Raw genomic sequence first — 20,085 nt, forward strand, 5'->3', positions numbered from 1 at the left:
AGACCATGCAAAACGCCAAGTGGCAAGCTAATCCCCGCGGCCCATGTCGGCAAGTCATGGGCCGATGGGATGTGGCGGTTAACGGCTCGTGGAAGCGGAGTAATAAAGTTCAGATCGGATGAGGTGGTTTCAAACATCGACTTGTCTTTGCCGTCCGCTAGAGCACAAAAAGAGATGTCATTTGAACTCTATGCCTCGCCAGCATCAGCACAATACCCCGGACCATCAGAGTCACTTGGAACTCAATACCATTAAACCCTGCACATATTTGCCTTAAACATGCCACCCAAAGTTGCATTCATCACCGGCGCCAACGGCATCACTGGGTCCGCCCTCATCCGGCATTTGGCTGAAAAGACCGGCCCCGATGAATGGTCCGAGATCATTGCGACATCCCTGTCACCCCTCCAATGCACCGTCAAGGATGATCGCATCACCTTTATTCCTCTGGATTTCACCAAGGATGCCAATTCCTTGATCCCAGAGATGAGGCCAGTCTGCGCAAAAGTCACCCACGCATATTTCTCCTCCTACGTTCATGAGGACGACTTCCAAAACCTCAACAAGGCCAATAAAGCCCTGTTTGAAAACTTTCTTGATTCCCTCCTCGAGGTGGCCCCTGACCTCGAGAGCTGCGTTCTGCAGACCGGGGGGAAGCACTACAACGTCCATCTCGGCCCTGTTCCTTCTCCTGCCCGGGAGGAGGAGCCCCGGCGGGAGACTTCTATCGGAAACTTCTACTTCCATCAGGAGGACCACCTCATCCAGAGGCAAAAGGGGCAGAAGTGGCTTTGGAACGTTATCAGGCCGGAGGCCATCGTCGGTTACACCGTCAAGCCCAATGGCATGAATGAAGCCCTTACCATAGCCCTGTACATGATGGTTTGCAAGGAGCTCGGCGTCGAGGCAAAGATGCCCACCAACCAAATATACTATGAGGGGTACGACGACATCTCGGACTTCCGCCTGATTGCCGATCTCACCATCTGGGCGTCGACGCATCCCCATGCGGGGAACCAGGCCTTCAACGTCGCCAACGGCGACTACTTCTCGTGGAAGCACATGTGGCCCCGCCTGGCCGCCTACTTCGGAGCCAGGGCCAGCAGCGATCAAGCATTCTCAAAGCCGCGGCCCGAGTACGGCCAAACTCAACTCGACACCAGCTTTGAAGAATGGTCAAAGGACAAGCAGGAAGTCTGGGAGCGCATCTGCGACAAGGCTGGATGCCCGGTGGCGAAACCTACCTGGAAGGCCGGGACATGGGGGTTCCAGGACTGGGTGTTTCAGCGAGGTTGGAATGCGACGCTTAGCATCAACAAGGCCAGGGCTTTTGGATGGAATGGTCACATTGATTCCTATCAGTCTTTTGTTGACGCCTTTGAGAGGTTTGCTGAGCTTGGTCAGCTACCCAAGTTGACTTGACAAGAATAGATAGGTAGCGAACAATGGAACACTGATTGATTAGGCCTCGATGTAGAGCACATGTCTCCCGCTGGGTGCATGGCATACTATTGCTCTTGTTGAGGCTTTGGCTGGTTGGGACCGTGTCTTCTCGGATATAGCCATCTCTGAGAGTGAGACAACGGAGCCAAGGTGGCAATATATGAATCGCCCAAGGGTGAGGCCCCCAGCAAGAGAACCTCCTATAGTATCTTGCATTTAATTAAACCTAAGTAGAATGCTGACGTACCTTCTAATAGCTGTCCAAATCTGACTGTATTGGCCTGTTCCCTTCCCATGCCCTTAACTGAAGCTGTCGGATTTCCAACTTTCAATGCCACACGGAAAACGAGTAGGTCTCTTTCATGCTAGCAGCTTTGTGTTAAGCATTTGGAATATGTTGCTATCCTCTGATGTCACGAGCCAAGTTAAAAAATAGCATTGAAAGCAGATGAAATCATAGAATAGACTTGGCGAAGCAGTATATCTCCCTCTACACACTCCATCATGCGATGTACGCCCAGCAAATAAAGAGTCTTGTTCCTACCAAGGAGGTAAAGATTGACACAACCACTATCCTGGCACGCTGGCCAATCCTACCTAAGTGTAATAGTGTGGAGCAGATTGGTACTGTTGAAAAACTTCGCGATCATGCCCGAAAATCACCTTGGCCTTTGTGATCTTCTGGAGAAAGTGGACCATCTGGTTCGACTGAGACCACGCATGATGGTCTCGTGTCAACCAGCCCTGAGTCCTCAGCGAGTCATAATTCTCCCGAACAATGTACTGATCAGATGTGAAGATCCATGTCCCGCTCTTCTTCAAGTTGATCTGGATAATGCAGAGTCCTGGGGTATGCCCTGGACAGTGGCGGATGAATATGCCCTGTGCAAAGCCAAGGCTGCTTCCATGGAACGGCTTCCAATTCAAGTCGAATTGGAGGTAAGAGGGTAAATAAAGACCTGGAAGATGGCCGGAATTTAGCCCTCGGAACGAAAAAATTCTGTATAGATAGGTCGGGTTTAGGACTCACCGAGGTCTGTCTTGGTCGCAACACTGTAAAAGGCATGCTTCAGCTCCAGCTCATGGGCGTAGATCGGGACATCAGTCCCCCTGAAGTGCTCAAGACCTCCAGCATGGTCGAGGTGCAAATGACCGATGATGACGGCTTTGACATCTTTGATGTCGTTTCCTGTCTTCCTGATGGCGACGTCCAGCTCCATATCCTCGGTGTAGCCCTCCCGAGCAAAAAGGTCCACCAGCATAGGGCCCCAGATCTCGGGGTAGTCTTTCCCAGCTCCCGTCTCGAAGAGGATCAACCCCTCTTCCGGGTGGTAGATGAGCACTGAAATCATCACCATGCATCGTCGAGCATGCTCGGGCTTGGGGTTGCTCGAGGTAGAAGTATTTGCCTGTGTCGTTGAGAGCAGTGCATTAGAGTCATTTTCTAGATTCGCCAGGGAGAGGTAAAGGACATAGGCTGACATGAGGAAGAAAGAAGCCTTCATCTGCAACGAGATTTCCAAGGTGTAGCAGCCAGATCTTGGTGCCCTGCCCGGTTTCCGTGTCAGTTTGAAGATACCCGTATTTTCTCGGGAATTACTGACCTCGGGCGCTGATTCGAGGTTGGGGACCAACATTGTACGCAGGTGAGTTCAGAAAATTAACGGGTGGTCAGGTTTTCATCAAAGGCTCTCAACAAACTGTGCCCTCACCCAGCCTGAGATAGATACCACCTTTGCATTTATATCCCCATGCAGAATCTTCAAAGTAGCATGTGAGAACCGTGCGGGGAAATAAAGTTTCGGATCCCGGTTCTACCTTGTTTATTACCACGTGGACAGAAACAGGCACTTTTCGGCAAGACTCTTCTCGTGGTGGTCGGATATGGTGGTCACCTTTACCAGACCAGACCGCGGTTACTAAGGGCCAGGCTCCTCCTGTCGAACACACAACACAAAACAGTGAGTCCCTAGAAAATAGCGACAAGTTGTTTAACATAAAAGTAGGTGGCCTGGTGACTAGTCTACTTCTTTATGCCCCCAGGTAACGCGAGAGTTCTCGCTCGGGCCCTCGCAAAGCACCATGTTTGAGTCGGATAAAGTGGTTGCGTCTGCAGATCCCACCAATGCACGTTGCCGTTGAAAGGTAGGCGGGGTACAAACACACCTAATAAATTCTGAGCCTTGAGTTACTGTAGCTACTTCCTTTCGGATACATTGTACTGCAGCCTTCTTACTGTGCTCTTCCCCATCAACTGCATTACCTACCATTCGAGCAAGGCCATGGAATCCACCGTCGATATCGAAGCCATTCTCACATCTTTAACGCTGGAGGAAAAGGTGAGTGCCACTCAGAGAGGGGTGCTCTTGTCTGTATCCGGTATAACGAACCAATCTGAAGGTCACGCTTCTTTCTGGGAGGGCGCTCTTTGAATCTGCGCCAATTCCTGACAAGGGTGTGCCTTTCATCAAGGTTGGTGTCCCCTTTCCTCCCTAACAACGTGATGCATACTGACGCATTTTGTCCATAGTTCACAGATGGCCCTAATGGCACACGAGGTCCCGCCGCGGACGGCAACACAGCCGCCGCATGCTTCCCTGCAGCGTGCAGCATCGCCGCGACCTTCGATCTAGATATAGCCAGAAGAGTCGGTCACGCGCTCGGCCAGGAAGCTGTGGGAAAGGGGGCTCGATGTCTGCTCGCCCCTACCGTCTGCATCCATCGTCATCCCCTGGGGGGACGCAACTTTGAGAGCTTCAGCGAGGATCCGTTTCTGTCTGGGAAGCTCGCCTCGCAGACGATACAGGGGGTGCAAAACCACGGCATCGCGGCTACGATAAAACACTTTGTCGCCAACGAGCAGGAGACGGAGCGCTTTACCGTCAACGAAGCTATTACCGAGCGAGCCCTACGAGAGATCTACCTGCGGCCATTCGAGATTGCAATTAAGGAGGCCTCTCCTTGGGCGGTCATGACGGCCTATAATTGCATTAACGGCATACATTGCGACGCAAACAAATGGTTGCTGGAAGACGTGCTGCGAGACCAATGGAACTGGAAGGGCCTCGTCATGAGCTACTGGGGCGGCACCAATACCGTCGCCGAAGGGCTCAAGGCTGGCCTCGACCTCGAAATGCCGGGACCGCCGCAGGTGCGGAAGCTTGACGCCGTGATGGAGGCGCTGAAGCAGGGCGAGTTAACAGAGAGCCATATCGATGATCGATCAAGGACAGTCCTTCAGTTCCTTGCACGAGTCGGTGCTTTCAATGACACCGAAGCGACGGCATCCAACGTCATCCCAGTCGCAGTTGATAGGCCCGAGCATAGGGCTTTGATCCGGGATGCTGGAGCACGTGGCATTGTGCTTCTCAAGAATAGCGACCATGTCTTGCCGATCAACAAGGAGAACACCAAGGGCAAAAAGATTGCCTTGATTGGGTACGCTAAAGTCGGCCTCGCTCACGGCGGCGGCAGCGCAGCTGTCAACGCCCATTATAAAATCACGCCCTGGGATGCCCTCCATACAGCCCTCGGGGAACATGTCGAATTCGCGTTTGCAATGGGGGCCCATAGGGAGCGCCTCTTGGCTCCCATCACCAAAGACGCTGGCTACGGAGAGATCATTGGTCTCGACGGTCAACCTGGCTTTACTCGTCAGCTATCCGAGTTTCGTGGGCCTTTGGTCTCGACCATCCACGGGTTCCCAGCATCTGTCTACTCTCCGCTCGGCTCTCAGGAGTCGCTATGGAAAGATCTGGACCTCATCGGGTACTTTACTCCTAAAGAGACAGGCACACACTACCTCGCCTGCTCAGGCGTTGGCCCGACCCAGGTGTTCATCGATGACCGCCTCGTCCTTGATCAACCCATGAACTATTCTGACCCAATGGGGGCCTTCTTTGGCGTCGCCAACGAATCGGAAATCAGGGTTCACCTCGAGGCTAACAAAAAGTATCGCCTGTGCATCCATAGCAGCCCGCCAGTCAACGTCGGCCTCGAGATCCTCGAGGGCCGGACGGGAGTGAGAATGGGCTTTTCCCTCGAGTCGGAACACGACGCCGACTTGGTGACGGAAGCAGCCCAGGTAGCAGCCGAGGCTGATATTGCTATTGTATTCACTGGCCACGACCCTCAGTGGGAGTCTGAGGGCCGAGATCAAGAGGGCTTCCATCTTCCGCGTAACCAGGATGCCATGGTGGCAGCCGTTGCAGCAGCGAATCACAGAACCATTGTAGTCAACTCAACTGGCGTCCCGGTTGCGATGCCCTGGGTTGACAAGGTCGCAGCTGTGCTGCAGGCATGGTTCCCTGGACAAGAGTGTGGCAATGCCATCGCCGATGTTCTCACTGGAGCTGTGAACCCAGAAGGACGTCTTCCGGTTAGCTTTCCGAGAAAAATCCAAGATGCACCGGCCCATGGCAACTTTCCTGGTACCCATGTAAATGGCCGCCTGGAGGTCAACTACGCCGAGGGCGTGTTTGTGGGATATCGGCACTATGACCGTGTTGGTCATGACAAATTGAACTTTGCCTTTGGTCATGGTCTTTCGTATACTGCCTTTGCCTATGGGAACCTCAAAGTGTCTCAAGAAGCAGATAACGCCTTCGCGGTCACGGTTGATGTCTCAAATTCTGGGTCTCTGGAAGGGGCGACGGTTGTGCAAATCTACGTTGGAAAGAAGAATAGGAATTCCGACCAACATCCTGTCAAGGCTCTTGTGGCCTTCCAGAAAGTTTTTCTGAAGGCTGGCGAGGAGCAAACTCCGCAGCTCTCCGTTGCTATGCGGGACTTGGCTTACTACGACGAGGCGCTGGGGCGGTGGGTGGTACAGGCAGGAGAATACGACTTTTCGCTGGCATCGTCAGCTTCAGATATCCTAGAGGTTGTTCCCGTCACTGTCAAGGGCACTGGTTACTCGCCATAGGGTGCTTGGGATCCGGAGTTGGATTGAAGTCCTGGATAAAAGCACGCAGCGAAACGTAGGCGTCTTTAGGAATAGATCCCAATCTCGAGTCTACCGTGTTTGTGCCGCACGATTCAGCCCTTCAAGGTGATTAAACTACGTTTGACTCAGAACTGCCGAGTTACCTATACATAGACTGTATAGTGAACTTCGCGACGTTTCCAAAAGATGGCTGAAGAGCTAGCTATCTTCTTCACCAGAATCTTCTGGCATTCGAGTTGAGGAGGAAGGAAGGAAGACAGGACGGTAGTGGCTCGGCGAGTCTTGTGACCCCAGGTCTACAGCTACTCAACTGTTAGTTTCTTAGACGGCGGGTTGAAGCAGTAAATGGTGGGCGAGGAACAGCTTTCTATACAGCAGTGACATCTATAGAGACCCAATCCTATCCAATATAGTCTTTAGTGCATGGTAGTTACGATACTTGAACTTGATACCGCCATACGCGAAACAGGATCATGTAGCAAGAACAATCTCCCGGCGAGAAGTGTGCAAATATGAGCATCCCAATCATGGTAGGCCTTGCAATGGCCTTGCCTGGATGTGGGATGATGATACAAATAGCTCATCCCGTCAAGAACGCTCAAGCTCCTCGTGCTGGACATGCCCGGTAGGAGTGGCTCTACCACCCACTTTGAGCTTGTCCTCCTTCTCAATGTCCCTATCGGTGGACGATTCACCCTCAAAAACCTCTCGGATCTCCTCCAAGGTACGGCCCTTTGTCTCTGGAAAGAGGAACCAGATGATGGCAAAGAGTAGACCAAGGATGCAACAGAAGACAATGTAATACTTCCAGGCAATAGCCTTCATCGCGAGAGGGTTGATCTGATTTCCCACGATAAGGCCCGTAGACGCAGTGATATAAGTGAGAGACAGTCCGCGACTGCGAAGCGTAAAGGGGAAGATCTCAACGGGGTAGGCCTGTAACAAGGGCGTCCACGCAATATCATAGAAGAAGTAAAAGATGAAGATAAAGGCAGCCACAGCGCGGCCAGCTGCTTCGTCACGGCTGCTAACAAAGTACGAGGTAAGGCCGGTCCAGACGATATAGCTGGCTAGCATGCCTGCGGTTGAGACCAAAAAGAGGAACCGTCGGCCGAGGCGGTCAACCATGAGAGCGCCTAGAAAGGTTGCGATGATCCAGTTAAAGACCTGAAGCAGACCGTTGATGAGAGTCTGGTCCTTTGCTTCCGTGATGCCGATAGTGTTGAGGACAAGGGTAAGGTAGTACGATGTCACGGCGACGCCGCACCATTGGGAGAACCAGCCAACGATGATGGCGATAAGAGTGCGCCTCCTATTAGCTTGTCCTCGAACAAGATCGAGCCAGGAATTTTGTGACATTTCTTGACTTTCTTCGTTGAGTGCTTGCTGGACCTCGTCCACTTCAAAAGCCACCAGGGGGGGGTTGATGTCTCCCCCGGCGTGATAGGTGGCAAAGATCTGTCGGGCTTCCTCTTTCCGACCACGAGACGCGAGCCACCTGATCCCGCGTTAGCTAACAGATGATGTCTCAAGAACCATGAAATGCACCTTGGGGATTCAGGGACGAAGAACAGGCCTGCGAGCTGAATTGCCGGTATGGCTCCCTGGAGCAGGGAGGGGATGCGCCAGCTCCAAGTCGAACTAATCTTGAAGGTCCCAAAGGTAGACCAAGCAGCGAAGATGGCGCCGAAATACTAGTCATGGCCAACTTGGTTAGCATGATATGAACCCAGCCACCTGTGGACGTGAGGTGGTGAGGGAGGCACTTGCATAGAATGTGTTGTACATGGCCGTGATCTTTCCTCGGTGCGTGGGATATGCGACCTCCGTGATGAGAATAGGGCTCGCCTGGCTGATAAATGAGGTCGCGCACCCCAGCAGGGCTCGCGCCGCAACAAAGGTGCCCAGGTTCTGAGACAGCCCTTGCATGATGGCGAAGCCAATGCATGTCACCATGCCGATGAGGAGAGGAAGCTTGCGACCCCAGCGATCAGAGACATACGTGACAGCCACCATGCCGACCACCTTGCCCAGCGGGTACACAGAGTTCATGAGGCCAAGGACCGCTCCCTCTGGCTGATCGAAAAAGGTTCGCCACTGAGGGAGGGTTTGGAGGCCGTTCATCATGGATCCTAGAAACGCATGAAACCTCTGTTAACACGATCCTAGTCTGTATGTAGTGCAGTGAGTCACATACCGTCGTACCCTAGGGTGGTCGAGGAGAGAAGAGGCACCATGAGACAGCAGTTGAGCTTCAAAAGGTATCCAATCCGGTACCAGGGCCTTGGGTCATCCGGAAGGGCCTACAATATAATGTTAGAGGAGGAGCCGTGGAAAAGAGTTTGCTGTCCCCATCGGGCTACGTACTGCAGCGAGGGCCTGGCCAACAGAGGATTCATCGTGCTTCTTTCCGCGGTTCAAAACCCCCATGTTGCGTGATATCCTGTGAGAAAGGGGTGTTGTGGTAAAAGAAAAACTGCCAAGGGCAGGATCGACAACTGACTACTTATACTATTCCAGCAAGCCCCATGGGGAAATCCCCAGGTTTGGCAAGATGAACGATAGCATCTAGCGGGCGGATGACAAGGTCATAAACCACATTATCCGACATGCCAAGACTTAGTCTCCCGCTAACATGGACTACGAGGCTCCCTTACCCGGCATGTTGATATAATGATACTCTTTGAATATTTATTTGAGATGATGTAAAAATATATTGTAGATGCCAAAATAGCATGAATACGGCTCAGTCAAAATAGGAAGAAATGGACGTTAAAAGGCTTAAAAATAATAATTTAATTATCAACTATGCAATAGTTTTAAAGCTATTTTGTCCCCAGTATCTCCCCCAGAACTGCCTTGAGCTTCGTCTCTGGATCGCTCATTAATCTACGGGACCTCCAGGCTACAAAGTGGTCCGGCCGAACCAGCACTGCGCCATCCTCATCCACGCCCCTGACTCGCACCCAATGACGGTAGCAATCCATGTAGTCGCAATGGAAACCAATCGAGTATCCAGTGACTTTCACGCCAGTCTCTACCGTAATGTTCTTGGCAGCCTTGATCCAAGCCTCTCCGCCGATGCCCGTGAAAAGAGTAAAGGCACCGTCACCGCTCAAGTCCAGCGTCGATATCCGCGGTGACATTGCGTCCGCTGCCAGCCACACGTGAGGCAAGTGGTAGCCGGGATACGTGGAGATGAACACTTGCCTGATGGCATTCAGATGGTCAAAGTTGGGAGGCTCGTCATCTGGCTCTGCCGAGACTGCTGTTGACTCCTTGTAGACTTGGTTCATCTGTACACCCAGCGCCTGAACCTCATCCTCAGTCGCCTCCATGGCGTCACGGAGTTGTCGTCGTAACCCCGCGCCTTCGGGGGTGGCGGAAGCTAGCACCTTTGTCGCCTTGTCTCGACTTTCGGGGTCGAGGCCCAGGACGTCCCAGAGTCGGCGATGAGCTTCCATTCCGTCGTTGGCTCGACGGACGATGCCGTCACCGACAGGCTTCCTCTCTACCGTCAAGGTCTCGAGCAAAGAGGCCGCGGCAAGACCCTTTAGCACGTATGCCAGCTTCCAAGAGAGGTTGAAGGCGTCGGAAATGCACGTGTTGCTACCGAGACCGTTGATGGGTGGGTGACGGTGCGTAGCGTCGCCGATGCAAAAGACACGTCCTTGGTGCCACCTCTCGGCGACCTGGTCATTGATGAACCACGAGAAGTAGGACAGGATCTCAATGTCGACGCTGGAGTCTCCAATCATCTCATGCAGACGGGCCTTGAGAGTCTCGTGGGTCGGCTGGAACGAGGTCGGGTCCTTGGTGGCAGGGTGCATGGAAACCACAAACTCGTTCCATGGCCTAACCATGCGGAAGTTCCCCACGGCGGACCACTCGGGTGCTTGAGTGTTCAGGACCCAATTCAAGCTTCCAGGCCTGTGTGCCAAGTACTTGGTGAGATCAGCTCGGATGTGGACGTTGAAGGCCGTGTTGACTTGGCGCCCGTAGATAGGAATTCCTAGCTGTGTGAGAACAGCGCTCCTGGCCCCATCTGCGCCCACGAGAAATCTCGATGTAACAGTGTACTCCTCGTTGCTGCCTCGATCGCGGAGAACGGTAGCAACTCCGCCCTCAATCTCCTGAAACTTGACAAATTCGGTGTGGAATCTGAAGTCGGCCCCGAGCCGCTTAGCCTCTTCGACAATGACAGGCTCGAGAACCGTCTGGGGGATGTCAGACATGACGCATGGACTTGCGGCAATGTAGTCACCACGCTGTTCTGGCTTATTCCCCCAGGCCCAGAGGCGACCGTACTCCTCGCCAGTCAGAGTGTTGAGCCACGAAGTGTGTTGCATATCTGTTTTACTTATTGTTCAGCAAATGACCGCAACAGTGAAGGCATGGAAGTAGTAATAGAGCATCTTGCTTACCATCAGCGGGCGTTGCTAGATCTCGAAACTTTGGCTCGAGGCCAGCATCTCTCAGCACTTCCATTGCTCTTTGGTTGAAGATGTGTGCCCGGGGGGTGTTGGCCGTGCTCTTATGCTTGGAGACCACCATCGATTTGATCCCCATTCGCGCGAGCAGGAGGGCGGTCGTGGCCCCCGAAGGGCCAGTACCAATGATCAAAACGGGGACTTCCATATTGGAGCGTTGATTCATTTGAGCGTCTTTGGAGATGTGCAATTAGGGCGAGAGCTGGTGATGGATGATTCGGAGTTACACCCTGCTCAGCAGCGACCAGTCAACTATTTCAACTCCGTAGGCCTCATCGACGGACCACGCGACAGTATCTGGAAAAGTGGTAAATGGGCTTATTCTTGCCTTCAAAAATCCCGTGACTGTCTCCAATTCTGCGAGACAACATACATGCCGAGGATCATCTCCATGGTCGGCAATCGCCGTGGCCTACCACATTATCCGACAACATGACTTTCGGAGCGGCTGGCATTGGACAATGGCCCTCCCTCAAGGCCAACCCCTTCGTTCCCCGCGAATTGCCCCCGGGTCCGCTAAGGATCCTGAATACGGGGAAGAGAAGAAGAATGAGGTGCCTCGGCAGGCGCTTCAAGATAAATTCCCATCACTGCTGCCTCTCTACAGACTTGATCACACCCAGATACCGCCAGCCTGACTCTGCTGGCCTTTTTGAACCAGATATACAACAAGTCACTCCATTTTCACCATGTCAATCCTCCAACAGCTTCCTGGCTTGAGCCTGGCTGAGTGGAGTGCCATCCTGTTAATCCTCTACGTGGTTTATAGCAAGGTACTCCAAGCCCACTATGTGTCCATACATTCATTAAAGCTCACATTTCCCTTTCTTCCTAGCTAATCTATCCCTTATTTCTCTCTCCTGTACGCCACATCCCCGGCCCTTGGTACGCGCGAGTCTCGCGGCTGCCACTACTATGGGCAACTCTAAAACGAGCTCGAACCGCATACGCCACGAGATTGCTTGACAAGTACGGTCCCGTTGTTGTCATAGCCCCAGACCAGGTTCATACAACCGACGATTCTGCCATGAAGATTATCTACAACCGGTCTTCCAACAAGACGAGCTTCTACAAGTCTATGGGAAGCTGGAAAGGCGTCACCTCGACGCTTGGCTTTGTCGACTATCGCGCTGCTGCTCCTTCGCGCAACAACCTCTTGCAGTGCTTCCAGAATCGCAACCTCTCGGTCTTAGTCGAGAACTTAGAGTCTCACGTTGATGAGTTCATCCAGCTGTTGAAAACAAGCACAAAAGAGGACAGCACAGTAGATGGTGTCGTTGTGTTTCGGCTCCTTGCCCTGGACATCGTCACGGATGTCCTGTGGGGGGAGAAGGATACTCTGCTGTCAAGCAGAAACGCCCAAAACGAGGAGACACCTGATTTTCTACGCCGATTCCACGCATTCAGCACGTGGAACGCTCTCAAAAGTTTCATCCCTGCCCTCGACATGCTGGTCCAGATATGCGGGAGCAGAAGCTGGAAACAGCTCCGAAACGACTGCAATGACATGGACGTCACGGCTCGCGAGGCGCTTCAGCGGTGGAAGAGCGGCGACGCTAACAAGAACCGAGAGAAGGACGTCTTGTCGATGCTCCAGTCCATGAACTCTGCAAATGCACCGGCGGTTCCCACTGAGGATATTCCTGCATACATGGTCGAGATGCTCGCCGCAGGGTCGTCCACCACTTCCCACACTGCGGCCTTTGCCTGCTGGCTTCTTACGCGTCATCCCGATGCTCAGGATCGCCTGCGCAGGGAGCTGTTTGAGCGATACCCTGATCCTGACGACATCAACATCCGTGAGATGATGGACCTACCGTACCTGGACAGCGTCATCCGCGAGACCATGCGTCTGTACCCGATGATTCCGGGACCCCTAGAGAGGTATCTCGGGGAAGAGATTGTTGTAGCTGATAAAAGAATTCCCAAGGGTGTCGTGGCATCGACAGCTGCGTACAACCAAGGCAGGCTGGAGGAGGTCTTTCCCGAGCCCAACAGCTGGACCCCCGAGCGTTGGATTGACGCTGACGAGCGGATGAGGCTGAACTGGACACCGTTTGGATACGGCTGCCGATCCTGCCCAGGATCCAACCTTGCCATGACAGAGCTCAAGTACATGATTGGCAAGATCTTCCGGTTCTTCCGAGCCGTGACGCCTCCCGGACACGAGCTGGATGCTCTGGAGCTCGCAGATGTGTTTGCTGCTGGATCAAAAACGGGTCACGTTTGGCTCAAGTTCCTAGAGGCTAAGGATACGATCTGAAAGAAGAGCGTGGGAAGTGGCCTATGGTCCATGGTGAATAGGAGGAAGGGAGGTTGCTGGATGCGTGTTTAGTAGCAGCAGATATATTTTACTGTCATAGGTGAGAACATTTGTCACATGAGAATTTATCCATCAACTCAAGTCTACACCTCTTGACATGTTTACCTAGGTCGTGAAGATGTATAACAAGAAAATCGTCAACCACAAATGTGTGAATAATACAAGGTACCAACAGGTGCAGCGAAGCTACCCAACCATGGCTGTATCCAACGAACCTGCACCAGGGAACTCATTCCTCGCCATCGCTTTCATGGGCTCAACAAAAGAAGACCATCCCGCAGGATCAATCCGACCATACTGGTCAATGAAGGGCTGCAAAACTCGCGACTCGCCGCATCCCTCATGATTAACCGGCAAAAGAAACGAATCATCAAACCCAAGCAGCGAGAGCCACTCGCTCTCTGCCTTGTCCCTTCTGCATCCTGAAAACGCCCAGAGCAGAGCCGCCCCGTGGTGCAGGCCGATAAAGGCCAGGATGTTGACCTTGGAGCGGCTACTCGTAGCTCGGCATGACTCCTTGTCTAGTAGCGACCAGATTGAACCGACGCGGCTCATGGTGAGCTCCGCCTGCGGTGAGTGTGCCCACTGAATGATCTTTTGGATCATGGCATCGTCTACCGGACGCCTATTCATGATATGGTACTGAACCTGGTGGACTTCTTCGACAGGCGCCAGCAACCTCATGTATCCTATATGGTATAGGATGAGGCTGCTGAGGATGAAGCTGCGGTCCTGCTCAGTCCGAGAGAATGTCTTGACTACAGGAAGAGCCCGTTCCCATTTCCCAAGGGCATGCAGTAGCCTTTTACGGTCGGCCAAGAGGTCGTCCATACGCCTAGAGAGGGCATCGAGAGACTCGGTCTCCGAGGTCATCGATTCGAACCTTTTCCGGCCAAAGGGAGGCTCGTCCTGCTGACAGAAAACCTGGCACAGATCTTCACTGCCTGGCCTACCTGTGAGACGCTCCAGAAGTTCTCTGTCGTGTGAAAAGCGCCACAGCGGCCACTGGAGCCCAAATAGCAGCAGCTCGTGAGCGAGGGGCTCCAGGGGCGGGAGGATTTCGCCTCTGTCCATCATGATATGGTACATGTCAGAAGCAGGTAATGGATTGTTGGGCGTGCTGTAGTGGTCGATCAGGTCCAGAGCCTGACGAGCCTCCAGCTTCTCCCCAGCCCAGACAGAATGGCAGGTTGGGAACTCGAGCTCGATCTCTTCCAAGGTCACCAGAGGCTTCGTGCTGAGGACGACACTGGTGAAGGTGTCGCCCCTGAAGATGCCAAAGGCGAGGCGTCTCCGGGACTCGATGCTGAGCCACAGGGCGAGACGCTCGGCGTCGGGATACACGGACCTCGAGCGCCGGAATAGGGCAATGCCGTTCCGGTAGAATGGCGCCGAGAATAGACTCATCTTGCGGGCCTGGGCGACAAGTAGCACCCCAAGATGCTGAGCAAAGGAGAAGGCCCTGGACTGGTTAAAGTAGAGGGCTGCGACCTGGGTGAGGAGGCGGGCTTGCGCAAGCCAGATGTGATCGCTTCCGTCGTCTTCAAGTTCCAGCTCCAGGGGAGCGCAGAGGCAGCTGCACAGGGCCATGTGCATCATAGAGCCGTACTCCTTTGCAGGACCACCGTCGTACATTGCTCCAATGCTCGAAAGAACCAGGTAGAGATACGGGTGCAGTTCTCTGGGCTCTAGGTTCTGGCGGCTGAGCAGCGGCCACAGGGGGTGGAAGTGATCTAGGTAGAGCTGCAGAAAGCTGTCCATGACGGTCGACGTTGAAGGATCGATTTGGAATGCCTGGGCAAGCTTGCAAGAGACAGATTCCCAGAAGAGCCCGCGGTCCAACGCAGAAAGACCTCTCGCTTCAAGACCCGCGGACCGAACTACTTCGTCGACAGTTCGATGCTTGTGGATTGCCAGGTTAAGCGAGGCACCAGCATCCGTAACTGACGTTGTCCCTCCGGCCCGTTCACCTGTGGTAGAAGTTGATGTGTGTCCCATATCTTGACTTGTAGGTGAAAGTATTGGGGCAATCTCGGACGGTCTGCATTGGCCAGTCTGACTGGCAAGTTGGCAACCTTGGCCCTCTAGGACGTCCCGATACAAATCAAGAGGGAGCCCAATGTCGGCCGATATAATCGAGTTCATTGCTAGATTCGTATCATCTGCCAAGAAGGCGTTCTCATGCAGCCAAGCCCACGGCATCAAGTCGAGCATAGAGTTGTCGAGGTCGTTGGCATGGCTCTCTTGAATATTCGAGCTACACTTGGAGGGCGGCTCCTCCATCCCGGGGCTGGCGTCCACCGCCATCGAAACTCGGCCTTGGCCGGCATCTCCATGGTACCATGTGGTAGATGAGTTGCTCTGGACAGTTTCCAGCGTCGCGCCATCGGCCGACCCAGGGGATTCTGACAGGGAGGATCGCCTCTCGCGGTTGAGAACGCGACTCATACGCTGCGTCGACGTGTCGAATTTGCAGGGCTTGCCTGCAAGCCGACAAGCCGCGCAGGGCTGGTGTCCATCGCAGCGCTTCTTGGAGTCACGGCAGCGGTCGCAGGCAGTATGGCATCGCTTCCGGATGCGCTTCTTTGAGTTGGGCCTGCCCCTCAGCGTCGCCTTGTCGGTGTGTAGCTTCATATGGCGGGTTAGGAGGTCGTGACGGAAGAAGCCAACTTCACACACTGGACAGACATCTGTGCACTGATCCGAGTGGTTCTTTGCGTGCCGGGCCAGGGCCGTGGCGCTGGAGAAACGTTTGTCACATTGGGCGTCGTTACAAATGAATGAGGGCTCCTCAGTGGGCGACTCGTCGGTTGCTTTTCCAGCAGCGTCTGTCGTTTCTGGGCTTTCCATGGTAAGACCGAGGCATTTATACAGGGTACCTTCCTCAAGGCAATGATTGAGGCAATTCAGGTTGTGCCGGGCCTGCCGCGTTGCGGAAGTGATGGGTGGCGAAGAGGGTGGCAATGGGAAGGGGATCGTTGGTTGGCAAAGGAGGAGCCTTTTGTTTCCAAGCACTGTACTATGGCACTCAACCCCCGCATCATTAGCGTCATTACCCCAGAAACAGTGATTGGCTCTGTAGAAAACCCCGCAAAAGCCATCTCGTCAAGTTCCCCAACCCCTCTACCATACCCCAGTTTCCCAGCCGGCCGGATCGAGTGGTACAAGGTTCAAGGCTTCAAGGCTTCAAGGCTCTCCGGCCGCTGGAGGGAACTGGTTTCGGAGACATTCATCACTGAGGCAAGGCATGGTAACCGGATGAGGCTCCTTATTGGCTTAATTTGGCATTGACAAAAGAGCAGTCTACTTGGTTGAGGCTCTAGTTATTCCTTCTCGAACACGATCCGGTTCGTCAACCTTCCAATCTTTTCGATCTCAACCTCGACAACATCACCGTCCTTCAGGAACACAGGCGGCTTCATGAACAAACCCACGCCACCGGGGGTCCCCGTCATCACCAGCGTTCCCCGCTGGAGCGTCTGTCCCTGACTACAAAAAGCTACGAGTTTCCGCACGCCAAAGCACAAGTCCGACGTGTGGCCATGCTGGCGGACCTGCCCGTTGACAATCGTCTTCAAGTCTAGATTCCCCGCATCCCCAAGAAGCCGGGAAGACACCAGACCGGGGCCAACTGGGGCGTACTTGTCAAAGGACTTGCTAAAGCTCCATTGTGGAACGGGCCCAGCCTTGCCAGGTTCCCGCTGCCAGTCGCGAGCTGAAACATCATTGCCTACGGTGTATGCCGCGACGTAATCGAGGGCGTCCTCCTCGCGGACGTTCTTTGCGTCCTTGCCAATGACAAAGACCAGTTCGCCTTCGTAGTCGCACTGGCCCTGAGCGATGACAGGGATGGGGATATCCTCGTTGTGATCAGCAACCGAGGGGCTTGGCTTTGTAAAGATCGTGGGGCATGTGGGCAGCGGGCGTCCGGTTTCGAGAACTGGCGACAAGCGGGTATGTTAGCAACAGGGAATACGTGGTGAGACGGGGTAACGGCCTTACTGTGTGTCTTGTAGTTCAGACCGATGCATCGAATGATGGGGACATCCTGTGCCGTGACTGGTCCCAGCAGCTTTCCGACGGTCTCGGTCTGCCCGGTGGGCTTTGCGTCTAGAAAGTTTGGACCCTCGAGGACTTTGACCTGCAGCTGGCCTTTTTCAGAGAGCTTGGCCACGTCGCTCTGTTCATCCTTCAAGATGGGTTCGCCCCAGCGAACTTGGTTCGAGCCGCCTTGCGGGAGGTAGCGGATCAAGCGATCCCAGGCTGGGTAGATAGACGAGGTAGACATGTTGAAGAGGGCCGGCGTAGTCGGAATCTTGGGGGTGCAGCAAGTTTTGCAGATGAGACTTGAAATAACCAAAGGGCCGGCGGCATCTTGACATTACTTATTTGTTGTCCTTTGGGGCTCATGTCTTGTGGATGACGCGAGTTCAAGTCATAACAGATCCAAAATTATTGGAGGTCGTCCGGGGTTGCTCCCCTCGGTACCACTTTATCCGCATCCAAAACCACCTTACCCGACGCCCTTACTGACAACCACCCCGGGGCCGGAGCCTCTCTAGCTCGGTCTCGGCTGCTTAGATGCCTCGATTGGAAACTTATCACCAGAGATTATCAATCAGCTGGAATCTGCAGTGATTATATATTGGAACGATTCACACGCCAAAACACGGTCGAGACATGTCCAATTGACCCCTTCTGTAACTCCTTGCCTCTCAATACGTCGCTTGTACAAAGATGCCTATCCCAGAACATGACTGCCGAATCCGTCTCTTGGCGACGGCCTATGTAGACTATTCCCATGCTGATCTCGACGCAGCAAAGACTTTTCTCCAAGACTTTGGCATGACAATTGTCGAGGATCGCGGCGATCGAGTTTACTTTGCCGGCTACGGGACCGAGCCATACATCTACGTTGCCCGCAAGGCCGAAAAGAGTACATTCGGCGGTGCCGCATACGAGGTTGAGTCACGAAGGGAGCTTGAAAGAGCCACTGAGATCCCCTCCGCTTCCCCCATCTCCAAGCTCGATGGTCCCGGCGGAGGCGAGATAGTCACCCTCACGGACCCCATGGGACACAAGGTCCACCTTGTTGCTGGCCAGGCCAAGAAGGAGGCGGTGCCTGTTAATCTCGAGAAACTAACCATCAACTACGAAGACGATAAGCCGCGCAAAGGCAGGTTCCAGAGATTTGAACCCGGCCCGGCGCCTGTGCACCGATGGGGCCACTACGGGGTCACATACACCCCCGGGAAATACCAGGAGACCTTCAACTGGTACACCAAGTACCTTGCCCTGGCCGTCTCGGATGTGGTGTACAAGGACGACCAGCCAATTACTTGCTTCTTCCATATCGACCGGGGCCTAGAGTTCACCGACCACCATGCCTTCTTCTTCAAGCCAGCCAAGCCTGGACAGGAACTGAACGTGGCTCACGCTGCATTCGAGGTCCACGACTTTGATATACAGCAGCTTGGGCACCAGTATCTGAAGGGGAAGGGCCACCAGCTCTGCTGGGGAGTTGGCAGAGTGAGTTGAATGCTACGCTATTGCTGTTGACATGAAGGGACTGACTTGCTGTAGCACGTCCTAGGAAGCCAAATCTTTGACTATTGGTTCGACCCTAGCAAATTCGTTGTCGTAGGTACCTTTGACGGTTGCCAAAGGAATCGTTTCTAACCCTTGACAGGAACACTACGCCGACGGTGACCTTGTCAACTCGGAGACAAAGATTGCCAAAGTGCCTGCAGGCCCAGATGCCTTGTCTGTGTGGGGTCCGCCTGTTCCGCAAGTGTTTTGATATGGAATTGTACTTGGAAGAGGATGAGAGGATGTAATAAGCAAACCTCTGAGCCAGCTAATTTATCTACTGTTTAGTTTTAAATACTTATATATTAGTAAAGGACCTACCTAGTAGCAAACCTAGGTGTTATTGTTCGCCTAGAGTTGTCTAAATAGGGAGATGCTCAGAATGGTTTAACTGTCATATCTACGCCTTAGATTCAATGCTGGCTTTTTGATTTTATATTTAGAAAATGCAGCAATTTGAGACCTCTGACTTATTCTTCTTTATCATTTTAGTATCCAGCAATATCCACCAAGATTGTTGCGAGATGGATCGCCTGGGCTACCCCGGCCTTTGACTCTGCAGGGCAGACCAAGGACCCTTGTGGAGACGCGATGATCGTTTTTGGCAACTTTTGCGACAGGCCCCAACAGCAATGAGATGAGAAGCATGTTCTTTTTGAGGTTGGATACTACTGATTAATTTCTTTGCTAAACTCTTATTATCTTTCGCTGAAACCTGGCCGCCCAAGAAAACAGGTAGCAGCTACAAGTGCGGTGGATGTGCACACATCTTGAGCCGACGAGACGAACCAATTCTTCACTTTAGGGTAATGAACACTGGGGTAATTTGCCCATCACAGCCTCTTATCGTTATCAATTTATCCCGGTTCAACTCGCAAAACCCCAACTTTATTTGAAACTAATCTTGGACCAACCAACCTCTCAGGTGCCAGGGTCATTGGGGGCTGAAACTGCGCCTTGACTTTCACAGCCATTCGACAAGGCTCTTATGCACGTCGACATCCTGCTCATTCAAATCAGGGCCCTGGAAATAAGAAAATGCGCCTGGCAGGATGATCCTCCAGGCAGTTTACCTCCTTGACCTTGATAACGGGCGATCCCGTGATTACGCCAAGGGTCCTGAGTCTCCATAGCCTCAAGGGATCATGCCATGAGCTGAAGATCCTTTGACCAACACGGCGGCTATGCAGGTAGAGAGGCCAGCCCTAATAGCCTGAAACGCGCCCGGTTCCATCCTCCCGATTCCTACTTCTTTCCAAAGCTTCATTCTCCCTCATCACCATCATCACCAGTAA

The 20,085-nt window shown here is 53.3% G+C and overlaps 6 protein-coding genes across 6 annotated transcripts; 3 read left to right on the plus strand and 3 right to left on the minus strand.

The window, feature by feature from the left end:
* Positions 1-279: 279 nt before the first annotated feature.
* Positions 280-1,422, plus strand: NCS54_00465800 (Hypothetical protein; the record flags this gene model as incomplete). The annotated part of the gene is made up of 1 exon (XM_053150187.1): positions 280-1,422. The coding sequence occupies one exon, from the start codon at positions 280-282 to the stop codon at positions 1,420-1,422; it is 1,143 nt and encodes a 380-aa protein (XP_053006162.1).
* A 2,303-nt stretch (positions 1,423-3,725) lies between these two features.
* Positions 3,726-6,367, plus strand: NCS54_00465900 (Beta-glucosidase; the record flags this gene model as incomplete). Its single annotated transcript, XM_053150188.1, has 3 exons — positions 3,726-3,782; positions 3,844-3,915; positions 3,974-6,367. 3 exons carry the CDS (start codon positions 3,726-3,728, stop codon positions 6,365-6,367), a joined length of 2,523 nt encoding a protein of 840 aa, XP_053006163.1.
* Positions 6,368-6,976: 609 nt separating this feature from the next.
* On the minus strand, positions 6,977-8,818 carry NCS54_00466000 (Lactose permease; the record flags this gene model as incomplete). The annotated part of the gene is made up of 5 exons (XM_053150189.1): positions 6,977-7,886; positions 7,937-8,082; positions 8,126-8,520; positions 8,586-8,691; positions 8,756-8,818. 5 exons carry the CDS (start codon positions 8,816-8,818, stop codon positions 6,977-6,979), a joined length of 1,620 nt encoding a protein of 539 aa, XP_053006164.1.
* A 395-nt stretch (positions 8,819-9,213) lies between these two features.
* Positions 9,214-11,044, minus strand: NCS54_00466100 (FAD-binding-3 domain-containing protein; the record flags this gene model as incomplete). The annotated part of the gene is made up of 2 exons (XM_053150190.1): positions 9,214-10,739; positions 10,813-11,044. The coding sequence occupies 2 exons, from the start codon at positions 11,042-11,044 to the stop codon at positions 9,214-9,216; spliced, it is 1,758 nt and encodes a 585-aa protein (XP_053006165.1).
* A 5,480-nt stretch (positions 11,045-16,524) lies between these two features.
* Positions 16,525-17,489, minus strand: NCS54_00466200 (FAA-hydrolase domain-containing protein; the record flags this gene model as incomplete). Its single annotated transcript, XM_053150191.1, has 2 exons — positions 16,525-17,141; positions 17,204-17,489. The coding sequence occupies 2 exons, from the start codon at positions 17,487-17,489 to the stop codon at positions 16,525-16,527; spliced, it is 903 nt and encodes a 300-aa protein (XP_053006166.1).
* A 449-nt stretch (positions 17,490-17,938) lies between these two features.
* On the plus strand, positions 17,939-19,001 carry NCS54_00466300 (Trihydroxytoluene oxygenase; the record flags this gene model as incomplete). Its single annotated transcript, XM_053150192.1, has 3 exons — positions 17,939-18,730; positions 18,785-18,841; positions 18,891-19,001. 3 exons carry the CDS (start codon positions 17,939-17,941, stop codon positions 18,999-19,001), a joined length of 960 nt encoding a protein of 319 aa, XP_053006167.1.
* Positions 19,002-20,085: the final 1,084 nt, after the last annotated feature.

The sequence above is a fragment of the Fusarium falciforme genome, chromosome 3 (genome assembly GCF_026873545.1).
Source record: "Fusarium falciforme chromosome 3, complete sequence".
Classification (NCBI taxonomy): Eukaryota; Fungi; Ascomycota; class Sordariomycetes; order Hypocreales; family Nectriaceae; genus Fusarium; species Fusarium falciforme.